The sequence below is a fragment of the Mobula hypostoma genome, chromosome 6 (genome assembly GCF_963921235.1).
Source record: "Mobula hypostoma chromosome 6, sMobHyp1.1, whole genome shotgun sequence".
NCBI classification, from domain to species: Eukaryota; Metazoa; Chordata; class Chondrichthyes; order Myliobatiformes; family Myliobatidae; genus Mobula; species Mobula hypostoma.
Window position 1 is genome coordinate 28,955,532 of NC_086102.1, and position 13,505 is coordinate 28,969,036.

General features: G+C 37.9%; 1 protein-coding gene across 3 annotated transcripts in view; it reads right to left on the bottom strand.

Annotated features, from left to right (window-relative positions):
• The window catches only part of urb1 (URB1 ribosome biogenesis homolog), a 121,435-nt gene that overhangs the window by 51,045 nt on the left and 56,885 nt on the right, over window positions 1-13,505 (bottom strand). For 2 of the 3 annotated variants that reach the window (XM_063050487.1, XM_063050485.1), the window contains exons 21-26: window positions 9,984-10,154; window positions 9,785-9,814; window positions 8,038-8,902; window positions 4,948-5,155; window positions 1,658-1,844; window positions 1,486-1,544 (exon numbers count right to left, since the gene is read on the bottom strand). In XM_063050487.1, coding sequence (XP_062906557.1) covers window positions 1,486-1,544; window positions 1,658-1,844; window positions 4,948-5,155; window positions 8,038-8,902; window positions 9,785-9,814; window positions 9,984-10,154 — 1,520 coding nt within the window. The remainder of the gene's footprint in view (window positions 1-1,485; window positions 1,545-1,657; window positions 1,845-4,947; window positions 5,156-8,037; window positions 8,903-9,784; window positions 9,815-9,983; window positions 10,155-13,505) is intronic. The other variant, XM_063050486.1, reaches the window with a different exon arrangement.

Below are 13,505 nucleotides of genomic sequence, written 5' to 3' on the forward strand. Positions count from 1 at the left end.
GGCTGTTACTGAACGTCTTCAATAAGGTTTTAAATGCCTCTTGACACCGTTAAGGCTGATTTATACTTGTGTGTCAAATGTACGCCGTAGATACCATGTACCCTACACCGTAGGGTGACGTGCATTGCCCCAAAAATGTAACTCATGCGTCGCGGTGAAGCAGACCGCAACAACTGTGATTGGTCCGCTTGGTAGCATCGCATTTCCTCATACGCATTTCCTGTTGCTTTTCTCCGCCATGTCTGTACACTGATGCGAAATAAATGGTTGGGGACGATGAAGCAAATCGTCAAATCTACCTGCCGACATCTGAAAATATTTGAAATGCATTTCCTCGTCCATGTCTCTCACGAAGAAACTCAACCCAGTGGCATAAAAGCCCCACCGCCAACTAGCATTTTGATGGTGAATTGCAGAGCAATGCAGACACAACTACGCATGCTTGCTATGGCGTAGGGCTACGCAGAAGTATAAATCAGGCCTATGGCGTAGCCTATACGCACAAGTATAAATCAGCCTTTACTTTGGACATTATTAGTGAATGTGATAATGATAATTTATCCATCATCCTTCTTCAACTGTTTATGGTTGCTAACACAGCTGAATATGCTGTATAACAACATTTTTCTTCTCCCATTTTGGAGAGATAAAAATGTCTGATTCTACTATCATCCAGTAAAGAATAATGAGCAAATATTTCACTTTTCATTCCAGCACTGTTACATCCAGTGAATTCTTAAAGAGTACAATCTTGTAACCCTCCTATTTCTCAACTACACGCCACTCAAGACAGTACTGGGGATGAGGAAAATCTGGATCATGTGCTGTATGGTGATGACCTCCCAACTTCACATAAACACCATTAACTCTCTTGATACTTTCACCCTTTCTAAACTGTTCGTCTATTTGTCCGACGTATACCATTTGATAAGTACAAAAATCCTCCAATAACTATTCAGAAAACTGGAGTTATTGTCATTGGTCACTGCCACAAACTCCATCTCTCTCCCTAGCAAAAATCTGAAACTGAACAAGTTTGCTTTAAACTTTGGAGTTATGTTTAGTAGTGAGATGATCTTCAGATATTATTCCACCTGCCTATACTCCTATAGAAGTAATTTAGCTCATCTGCAATTTTGTTATCTCTGGATTTGATCATTCCAGTGCAATCTTTCTCTCCTTCTATGTTCTAACTCCATGGTTTTGAGGTTGACCACAACATCATTGCTTAAGTCCTATTCACTCAATATAGTGCATGTCGAATAATGCCTTAGTTTTAAAGTCAGTTTCAAATTCCTCTCTTTCTTGTCCATATTCCTGTAGTCATCCAACTCTCAAGAGTTATCTACACTACTCCAAATCTTTATGCTTCTTTAATTTTAATTACACACACTGTTGAACTGTTAAACATGACTGCTTAAAACATTATCAAGATGTGTACATTTTTTTGCAAAGTTGCCAAAATGAATTAACATTTTAACTTACTTAAGCCCATTCTTTACAAAACTGTTCCAATCATCTGAACTGACCTCACCAACTGAAATCTGCAAAAGGAAAGTATACGCTTTGGCATCAATGGTTTTCATAACATTTATAATTTTCACAGGACGAATGATCATTGCTTGCACCTAAATGAGGCAATAAATATAAAACTAACCAGTAATTCCTGCAATCTCCCCAGCAGTGCCATTTCAGTCTCCTTCATATTCTCTTCCTGCACCTTGCAGCTGCTATAGTTGGACACTAACCATCGGATGCAAGCCTTCAGTAGGGATTTCCTCCAAGATTGTTTGTCCTCAGGGTATTCCTCCAGTACATTTGTTATTGCATCTGCTAAAGTCCACCTGGAAAATTATGTATTATAAAAACGGTAATTTTCTCGAAAAGAAATGAATGCTCAAAAAATGACCAAGAATACAAAAAATAATAGATTATGTTCATAAACTATCATGCCCATGACAAAAAATGCACTTTACACATCTATCACATTCATATCAATGCTGTAAATTTATGGTGAGGAAAATAAAGAGAATGGGAAAACCACTTTATTAATAAATGTTTTAAGTTAGGGAACAAAATACATTGAACTTGACCAAATACATCTGACTGGGCTCCATTCCTGCTTCCAGGTCAGGAATGTTGGTGTTCAAGTCCATTCCACATACTGAGCAAATAATCTAGATTACCACTGCAAATGCAGTTATGTCCCACATGACCATTTGCCCCATCTTCCATACATGAGTCAGTCTTCCCACCTGCTAAGCTGTTCTTCTGGAACTCATCTCACCTCTCCGTTCACACCCTCTTGGCAAGGACATTGGACCCCTTCCAGTTCAGGAGGGCAAACTACCCTGCTCATACAGGTCACTTCTGCCCCAGAAGAGATCTCAACCTTCCAGAAATCCACACCAACTCTTCAGACAATCGACAATAGGTGCAGGAGTAGGCCATTCAGCCCTTCGAGCCAGCACCACCATTCACTGTGATCATGGCTGATCATCCACAATCAGTACCCTGTTCCTGCCTTCTCCCCATATCCCTTCACTCTGCTATCTTTAAGAGCTCTATCTAACTCTTTTTTGAAAGAATCCGGAGAATTGGCTTCCACTGCCTTCTGAGGCAGAGCGTTCCACAGAACCACAACTCTCTGTGTGAAAAAGTTTTTCCTCAACTCCGTTCTGAATTGTCTACCCCTTATTCTTAAATTGTGGCCTCTGGTTTTGGAGGCCCCCAACATCGGGCACTTGTTTATGTTATAAGCCTTTCGTTATCAAAGGCTTTCTGAAAGTTCAGGTACACTACATCCACTGGCTTTCCCATGTCCATTTTCATAGTCACATTCTCAAAATATTCCAGAAGATTAGTCAAGCATGACTTCCCTTTCGTAAATCCATGCTGACTCGGACCTATCCTGCCACTGCTATCCAAATAGGCCGCTATTACATCTTTTATAATTGATTCCAGCATCTTCCCCACCACTGATGTCAGACCAACTGGTCTATAATTGCCTGTTTTCTCTCTCCCTTCTTTCTTAAAAAGTGGGATAACATTAGCTACCCTCCAATCCGCAGGAACTGATCCTGAATCTATAGAACATTGGAAAATCATTACCAATGCGTCCACGATTTCTAGAGCCACCTCCTTAAGTACCCTGGGATGCAGACCATCAGGCCATGGTGATTTATCAACCTTCAGTCCCATCAGTTTACCCAACACTATTTTGTGCCTAATGCGAATTTCCTTCAGTTCCTCTGTTACCCTAGGTCCTCTAGCCAATATTACAGGGGTCCCCAACCTCTTTTGCACAGCGGACTGGTTTAATATTGACAATATTCTTGCGGACCAGCCGAGCCGGGGTCGGGGGGGAGGGGGTTCAAGTAGGGTTAAACTCACCTCAAAATGTCTTTTACAGCTAGGGTTGCCAACTTTCTCAATCCCAAGTAAGGGACAAAGGTAGCAGTCAAATCCTGGGACACTTTATCCCAACAAAGCCTACCATGACCATGAAGCCTTGCGCGGGCACCTGTGTGCGCATGCGCGTAAGTGCCGATTATTTCCCCACAAATTGGTTTTGCCTTCATCTTCTTGACTATACTGAACATATATTATTTCTACTTTATAAAGGCTGTGTATTTATCATATCATTCCTGCTTTTACTATATGTCAGTGTTATTTATTTTCGGCTTTATGTGTTATTTAGTATGATTTGTTAGGTTATTTTTTGGGTCTGCGACCGCTCAGACACTTTTCTCATATAAATTAATGGTAATTGCTTCTTCACGTCATGCCATTTTGGCTTTCATAGGAACGTTCTACCTTAGCGGGGGAAATACGGGACAAACCAATTTAGCCCAATATACGGGATGTCCCGGCAAAAACAGGACAGTTGGCAACCCTATGTTCAAGTTCAACAGTGCGTGACAGGGAATGAGGAGAGGTGCAGCTGACTCATATCGTTTCCTCGCAGACCAGTGGTTGGGGATCGCTGCACTATTACACCTGGGAGATTGTTTGTGTCTTCCCTAGTGAAGACAGATCCAAAGTACCTGTTCAGCTCGTCTGCCATTTCCTTGCTCTCCATAATAATTTCACCCGTTTCCGTCTTCAAGGGCCCAACTTTGGTCATAACTAATTTTTTCCTCTTCACATACTTAAAGAAGCTTTTACTGTCCTCCTTTATATTTTTGGCAAGCTTACCTTCGTACCTCATCTTTTCCCCTCGTATTGCCTTTTTAGTTATCTTCTGTTGCTCCTTAAAAATCTCCCAATCATCTGGCTTCCCACTCATCCTTGCTATGTTATACTTCCTCTCTTTTATTTTTATACTGTCCTTGACTTCCCTTGTCATCCACGGTCGCCCCTTACTCCTCTTAGAACCTTTCTTCCTCTTTGGAATGAACTGATCCTGCATATTCTGTATTAGTCCCAGAAATACCTGCCATTGTTGTTCCACTGTCATCCCTGCTAGGGTATCTTTCCAGCCAACTTTTGCCAGCTCCTCCGTCATGTGTCCATAGTCCCTTTTGTTCAACTGTAATACTGACACTTCCGATCTTCCCTTCTCCCTCTCAAATTGTAGATTAAAACTTATCACATTATGGTCACTATCTCCTAATGGCTTTAGCCAAGCATTCATTCATTTATCTTTTCTTTCTGTTTCTATACTTACTGGCATGTGGCATATTAAGAAAGGTAACAGACTAAAAGACATTAAAAATATAGTGATTTGGATGGATCCCAGGTTCCAAGTTCCCCACTTGACTATCTCAACTGTTCTTTCTTTAAGAACACCCTTAATATCCATTTCTATGTGCAAGGTTATGGTTACTCTGGCTGCCTCCCTCAAATAACTCATCCTTCGATTCAGATTCTTATACATGATTAAAAATTCTTTCAGCTATTTTCTAGGTTGAAAAATGATGCATAAAAGGCTACATTGCAATGTACCTTGATAAAGTTGCTGTTTTCTCCAGTACTGCAGGAAGTTGTTCCATAATACCTGCAACATCTTCACGTGATGATGGCAACTGTTGCACTAATCTAGTAAATACTTTCATCTGTGAATCAAGTTCAGTGGATGGATCATCTGATGCAATTTTGCTTAACAGCCTTGTCCACATGGTATTCTTAATAACCCTGATGACATCTGCAAAGACTGAAGGAAGAAGACTGCTATATTGTTTTGTTTGGTTATTTCTGTAGAAAATATTTTAATGATAACCAAGGCATATCAATAGATCATCTGAGTACATTCTATTGAACAATTCCTAAAGATATTTGCTTTAAATGACATAAGAGGCAGCTGACAGGTTTGGGCCAGCTTCCAAAAAAAAATCCTTTTGACTCAATACCCCTTTCCTTATTTCCCGACAACTTGCAATTTATGCTCTCTCCCTTGCAATTATTTTTGCCATTTACTTACACTAAGGAGCAATTTACAGTACTGTGCTAATATCCTAGAGATATATATTCTTGAGCAAGGCACTTAATCACACATTGCTCTGCGATGACACCGGTGCCAAGCTGTATGGGTCCTAATGCCCTTCCCTTGGACAACATTGGTGTCGTGGAGAGGGGAGACTTGCAGCATGGGCAACTGCTGGTCTTCCATACAACCTTGCCCAGGCCTGCGCCCTGGAGAGTGAAGACTTTCCAGGAGCAGATCCATGGTCTCGCAAGACTAACGGATGCCTTTAATATATGTGTGTGTGTGTGTGTGTGTGTGTGTGTGTGTGTGTGTATATATATATATATATATATATATATATACATACACACACACACATACACACACACACACATATATACATATATACACACACACATATATACATACACACACATATATATACATACACACACACACACACATATATATACACAGACATACATACATATATACAGTGGCACACAAAAGTTTGGGCACCCCGGTCAAAATCTCTGTTACTGTGAATAGCTAAACGAGTAAAAGATTAACTGATTTCCAAAAGGCATAAAGTTAGAGATGACATATTTCTTTAATATTTTAAGCAAGAAAACTTTTTTATTTCCATCTTTTACAGTTTCAAAATAACAAAAAAAGGAAAAGGGCCTGAACCAAAAGTTTGGGCACACTGCATGGCAGTACTTAGTAACACCCCCTTTGGCAAGTAGCACAGCTTGTAAACACTTTTTGTAGCCAGCTAAGAGTCTTTCAATGCTTGTTTGGGGGATTTTCGCCCATTCTTCCTTGCAAAAGGCTTCTAGTTCTGTGAGATTCTTGGGCTGTCTTGCATGCACTGTTCTTTTGAGGTCTACCCACAGATTCTCGATGATGTTTAGTGCAGCCAAAAAGTTCTATTTTAACTTCATCAGTCCACAGGACTTGTTTCCAAAATGCATCAGCCTTGTTTAAATGTTCCTTTGAACCTTTTGAATAGAATTTTTTGGCTGCAATGAGCAAAGGTATGTTTGGAGAAAAAAGGGAGCAGAATTTCATGAAAAGAACCCCTCTCTAATTGTTAAGCACGGGGGTGAATCGATCATGCTTTGGACTTGTGTTGCAGCCAGTGGCACGGGGAACACTTACTGGTAGAGGGAAGAATGAATTCAATTAAATACCAGCAACTTCTGGAAGCAAATATCACATCGTCTGTAAAAAAAGCTGAAGATGAAAAGAGCAAACAACAGGAATTCTGCAGATGCTGGAAATTCAAGCAACACACATCAAAGTTGCTGGTGAACGCAGCAGGCCAGGCAGCATCTCTAGGAAGAGGTACAGTCGACGTTTCAGGCCGAGACCCTTCGTCAGGACTGACGAAGGGTCTTGGCCTTAAACGTCGACTGTACCTCTTCCGCGAAGATGAAAAGAGGATGGCTTCTACAACAGGATAATCAACCTAAACACACCTCAAAATCCACAATGGACTACCTCAAGAGGTGCAAGTGGAAGGTTTTGCCATGGCCCTCACAACCCCCTGACCTAAACATCATCGAGAATCTGTGGATAGACCTCAAAAGAGCAGTGCATGCAAGACGGCCCAAGAATCTCACAGATCGAGAAGTCTTTTGCAAGGAAGAATGGGCAAAAATCCCCCAAACAAGAATTGAAAGACTATTAGCTGGCTACAAGAAGCGTTTACAAGCTGTGATAACTGCCAAAGGGAATGTTACTAAGTACTGCCATGCAGGGTGCCCAAACTTTTGCTTCGGGCCCTTTTCCTTTTTTTGCTATTTTGAAACTGTAAAAGATGGAAATAAAAAAGTTTTCTTGCTTAAAATATTAAAGAAATGTGTCATCTTTAACCTTATGCCTTTTGGAAATCAGTTCATTTTTTACTCGCTTAGCTATTCACAGTAACAGAAATTTTGACCAGGGGTGCCCCTTAATACTACTGAGCTAATACAAAGCTAAGTACTCTTATTTCCCCTCTCCTACCACCTTCCTATTTTAACCAATATACAATATTGTGCAAAAGTGTTAGGCACTCTAGCTATATATATGTGCCTAAAATGTGCACAGTAATGTAAAGTGGCCAATTAATCCACAGGCTTGTCTTTGGAATGCAGAATGAAATTGAAGTACGCAGAGAAACTGAAAATGCTACAGGAAGTGCTCAAGGTTAAGATCAAAACTGGGTGCGTGGAACTCTGTGCTAGATGCTGTGGTCACACTCATCAATATTTTAAACAGGTTCATTGCTGAAGGCTAATTCTCTCCTTCACAAATAACCCTGGCTTAAAGTTTCTCTGGAGAAACTTTCATGGATTTGCTATTGCCATCCTCTTCGGGTAAGGAGCAGCACTGAAAATTATTGAAAGACTTGCTGAATAGATCAAGATCCATCACAACTGGTATCTTCTGCTTGCTGTTTCGTAGATCTAAAATTGGAACACATTTTGTGGAATAACTTATGCAAATTTCATGATGGGCCTACGAAACAACCATTAATACTAACAGGTAAGCAAACATTTGTAACTTATATCAAATAACAATTCCCAATAAAAGCAGATTCAAAAGGATGAAACCTAATAATATAGCTTTATAAAGTTAATTACCTCTCTCTGGTCGTGTATATTTACTCTTTTCTTGGCACTCTAGATATGTGCTAAGAAGTGAAAGGTAAGCATTCATATTTTTCCGAAGATGTTTCACTCTGCCTGGTTCTAAGCACCAAAGCTCAAACTGTAAAAGGCTGGTCTTGTTGTGCTGAATAAGAAATTTGCAAATTGAAAGGGAATCTTCAGTCATGTGATTCAAACAATCAAGAAACATATCTGGCCTCACGGCCTGTGCGAATACTAGCTCTTTCACTAGAACTCGTAGAACCACCTTCTCCAACTCTTCACAGTTAGAATATTGTAAAAGTGTTCCAACAGCACTGAAATGGTCACATGATAATAATAGATCATCTCTGTCTGGAGTCTTCTGGTGATTTTCTGTGAGGATTTTTACCAAAGCCTTTCCATAAAAGCTCAGCTGTTTCACTCCATCACCCTCTTCGTCAGGTTTACTTTCAAGAGCTAGACATCCTTCTGGAAGTTCCAATATTGATGTCACAATATTTTTGAGCGAATTTATATCCATATAGTTGTTTAAATTTTCCAGGGCTTCTAAAGACAAGGTTTTTTTACTCACTACTGTTGATTTAGGTGTAGATAACTTTTTCATTTCAATTTCCTTCAAAACACTTTCCTCTATAGCTTTAAAATAAGTTAACACTATATCCATGCGACCAAGTCTCTGCAAAAATGGGACACTTAGTCCGAGGAGGCTTAGGGTGCCTGAGCTAAGTTGAGCTGACAACATTTTGAAGCTGATAGGGTTAAGACTGTGTGTTGGTGAAGCTTGTAATTCCAAAGCCATAAACCACTGCTCCAGTGTTGGGTGTTTAAAAACTGTTGATAACATGCTCTCCAGAACCTAAAATTAACAGTAGAGAATAAATGGCACAAAAAACATCAGAAGCAGAAACAGAAAATGCTGCAAATATATGCAGGTAGGACAGCACCTAGGAGGAAATGCCAAGTTAATTTCACACAGGATGCTTTATTGGAACTGACTCAGTCAGATGCAAAACTGAATTCTGTCAGAGTCCCAGAAGTGTCTACCTTCTTTAAATATTAATTGATCTTCTTTGCTAATTTCAGAAATTAAGATATATCATTAATGACAACCTAATATTTGGCTCTGCATTAGCAATAAATAAAATCATGAAAATTCACAACAGAGTTTAAGATTAACTCTGCCTTCTATTTGAAAATTAAAATCAAATACTGAAAATCTGAAATACAAAACAAAAAAAGGTTGAAACATTCAGTGGTAACAAAAACAGATTAATGTTTCAGGTTTGCGATCTTTCATCAGAACAAATTGAGAAAAAATTTCTAAGATCTTAGATAAACACTTGCACGAATTTGGAAAAAGCTCAACATCCCAACCGTGGCCAAACCTACTCCAAAAGCACCCGCCAAACCAGTCATCTCTATCAAAGATAAGGGCAGCAGCAGAATGGGAAGACCAACACAGCAGGCTTCTTTCTCAATTACATATCGCATTAACTTGGAACCTCTACGCCTGTTCCCTCTGCATTATTGCAATCCTGAAACATGCTATAAGCCATAGTAATGCGAATACTTTCACCAGGATTGTAGTGCTTCAAAAAAGTGATTTACCAATGCCTTCTCATGGATAGTTAGGAATGGACAACAAATGTTGGTCTTGCCGGCAGAACTTAATATTCCATTAAAAAAAAAGAGGACATTTGAACAATTGAATAATGACTATTTTGATGAAACTACATACCTGCAAGGAATCAATATCTGCAGCAGGGAACTATATAAGGGAAAGGGTTATATAGTTAACAAAATAAAGTTAAAACAAATACATATTTTCTGTAGTGCTAAAATTCATAATTTTTCTCAAGGTTGAGAAATCTTATTCTTGTCATTCCATTTTTTATATTTAATCTATCAAAGCAAAACAAAACTTTCTGATGAAATACCTGCTCTTTTGTCAGTTCATCTGTGTCAGAATTAAAGTCAATGAAAAGCTCATTTTCTTGCTTTTCTAATTTCTCTTCAATAATATCTTCAGACTGTTCACATTTATGTAGCAGTGACTTCAAGAGATCAATACATAATTCAATCAGTCCTAAGCCAGTGCTTCTTCCCAACTGTAACAACAAACAGATTCAGAACCATTAGAATAACATAATCTAATAGTTAAGCATACTTTACATATATGGTTTCAATTTCGAAAATTTTTTGGGTTGAACCAATTTATTTTAGCAAGTCCTATTATATCTAATTTCTTTTTTCAACCTTCCACTATGGATCAAGCTTACTCTGATTGGAAAATCAAAGATATAGTTCGATTTCGTGATTTATTTTTGGATAATTGTTTTATGTCCTTTGATCAACTTTCTAATAAATATAATTTACCCAGATCTCACTTTTTTTTAGATACCTACAGGTTAGAAACCTTTTAATTACTGTTTCTCCTAATTTTCCACACTTATATCCAATGGATATTTTGGAAAAAATTTTAATTAAAAAATTAGGAGTGTGGTTTATGACGCTTCCATTAAATTTGAAAAAACTTGGAGACCATTTATTCAGCATTTTCATATGATGAAATTTGACCATTTCCAGACTTATTTTACTTCTCTGTGATGTTGGTTGAGAGGAACCAAGTCGTTGCCGCTAAGATTTTCTTTTCTTCCATTTTTTACGACCATGGTCTTTTTTTAGTTTAGTTGATTAATTCTGTTTAGATTAGTTTTTTTTGAGGGGGTTATTTTTTTTTCCTTTTTCATGATCTTTGTCTAGATATTTCTTTTTGTTCTGTATTATTCATTGGTATCCTATATGATTGGGAGTTTTGTCAATTAAGTATTATTTGGTTTTATAATTACTCATGTTAATTATAACAATGTATTCCCAATAACTTTGTACTATTATTATGTCATGTTTATATTTTATGAAACTAATAAAAATATTGAAAAAGAAAGAACAACTAGAATCTATCAAACAACTAATACCTATCAAGTAATTATTTCTAACCTTCTGTTTATTCCTCACCGATATGGCAAAAGTTCATTACACAGAATCATTTTCAGAGACAGCAAATGCTGCTTTCAAATTATATAACTGATATATTCCCTATTTTTTTGAGGGATATTCAGAAGATGGTTAACAGACTGCATTATAGACACCCATGTTCTTTGGGTATTTTCAACGCATAAGCAATTCTACTCGGTAGAAATCCCAAGATCATTAAGTAAAGACAAAATTCTCAACTTTCAATAGAAACAAGTGAACGTTCAGAGAAACTAGATGGTACATGATTAGATGTAGGAAACACAGTTTGCAACAAATTTTCCTTTCGGAATTCTGAATTTAAATCCAGCTGTGATTTGTTCTCCATGCAAATTGTCAGCATTGATATAATTTGTCAGAAATTTGCTTTGACCCAAAAAATTGTCTTACTCAAATACAATCCATGTCACTGAATATTTCTTATTATTAGATTAGATTCAACTTTATTGTCATTGTGCCGAGTACAGATACAAAGCTAATGAAATGCAGTTAGCATTTCAACAAGGAGTTGACAATTGGATATTGACCTGGATATTGACAATTTGTATCCTAGAATACAAAATGATAGCTATGCCAATAGTAAAAGCACTGGTTGTCATCTTCATAAAAATTCTGCAGAGTTTGGAATGATTCAGGCTGATTGGAAACAGCAAATGTAAAAAATCTGGGAGACAGCAAATCAGAAACTATAGACCTGTTACTTTGTTATCAGCAGTTTACCGCAAAGGATCTGATAGCACAACACAGAAAATATCAATGAGATGAGACAAATTCAGAATGGATTTATCAAACCTCTGGAAGCTTTTGAAGATGTAGCTGTTAGAACAGCAAACGTGAAGGCAATGCAACCCATTAAAGAGGCAAGCTGCATGCTGGTTTCTTTACAAGAGATATGTTAGATCTGATTGGTTAATTGCTTTTTTCTTTGAAGGTTAACAATTAATTGCCTGCTTGCATTTTATACAGTTACTTATATACAAGTCAGTGCTGTATATGGCTCTTAGTGGTCACAGTATGAATATGTGGTTGTTCAATGAGACCTGTATGATTTTGGAAAGCTCTGAAAGCTTTCCTTGGTGCTATATCATTTGAATAAAGGCTTTCGGATTGACTGACTCTCATCTGCAAACTTAAATGGAATCTTTCTTATCTATGTAGTACAATAAGAGCTGTTCCACATAAGGCACCATCTTTTTTCGTTTGGCTCTCCTTTCTGCTACTAGCCTCTGCTCCTGTTACTGTCCGTTTCAAATTTTCATTCTCCTGTTAACATTTAATAAAATAATCACGAAGCAACATGTTTTGTGCCTCTTTCCTGAATTCTGAAAGAACTTAAGATTAAAAACACCAGAATCCAATAATTGGTATAACCAATAGATGATTATGAAGATTTAAGGGCTTTGAACATCACAGACAAAGTGGAAGATTTTTAACGAGCAGCAAAAGAGATTAAGAAATTCCTCTGTTCCAATTTGTCTGAGAGAAAACTTAGTTCTAGCTTCAATACACCAATGGTTGGAAATTAGGAGTGAGGATGCTACTCAATTGTTAATTTTTTCAAAAATCTGTAAAAATATTGGTTGCAATCCATTTTGGTTGTAGGACAATCCATTAAACTTACAATTACATGGCAATCCATTTGGTAACTAGTAAAACTTCCGTTGTGCAATCCATTACTACTTCAGTTACAGGGCCATTCATTGGTCCTGGGATGACCTATGGGTTGCAATCTATATTTCGAGATTGCGCTCAAAGTAACAAAAAGTATTGAGACATTGAGACAAGGTCTTTCTGACTAGCTGACTCTTATCTGCAGATTTGAATGCAATTTTTATTAATTATGTATATTAAAAAAAGGTGCTTCAAGTTTGGCGCCACCCTTTTTCTTTTGTCTCTCTTTTCTGCTAGCAGCCCCTACTCCTTGCATGTCCATTTCAGATTTTCTCTGGTCTGTTAACGCTTTATAAAACAATTGTGAAGCAACAAGTTTTGTGCCTCTCTCCTAACTTCCAAAAGAACCTTGGATTAAAAACATCAGAAACAGACACTTTACTGCAGTTATACAGCGTTTCGGTGAGATCACACCTGCAATACCTTGTGCATTTTTGGCCTTCTTAGTTAAAAGTTACATTTGCATGCGGTGGAGTAAAAGGAGGCTCACCAGACTAATTCCTGGCATGATGGGAATGCCCTATAATGAGAGATTTGATCCACTGGACCTGTATTCATTAAAGTTTAGAAGAATGAGATAAGAACTTATTAAAACATAAAATTCCAGCAGGTGTCAAAAGGGTCAAGGCACAGATGATAGCTGGTGGTTCTGAAACCAGGGCTTACAATCTCAGGACATGGGATCAGATTTTTAGGTCAGAGATGAGGAGAAATTTCATCACTCTAGGAGTGATGAGATTGTGGAATTCTCTGTT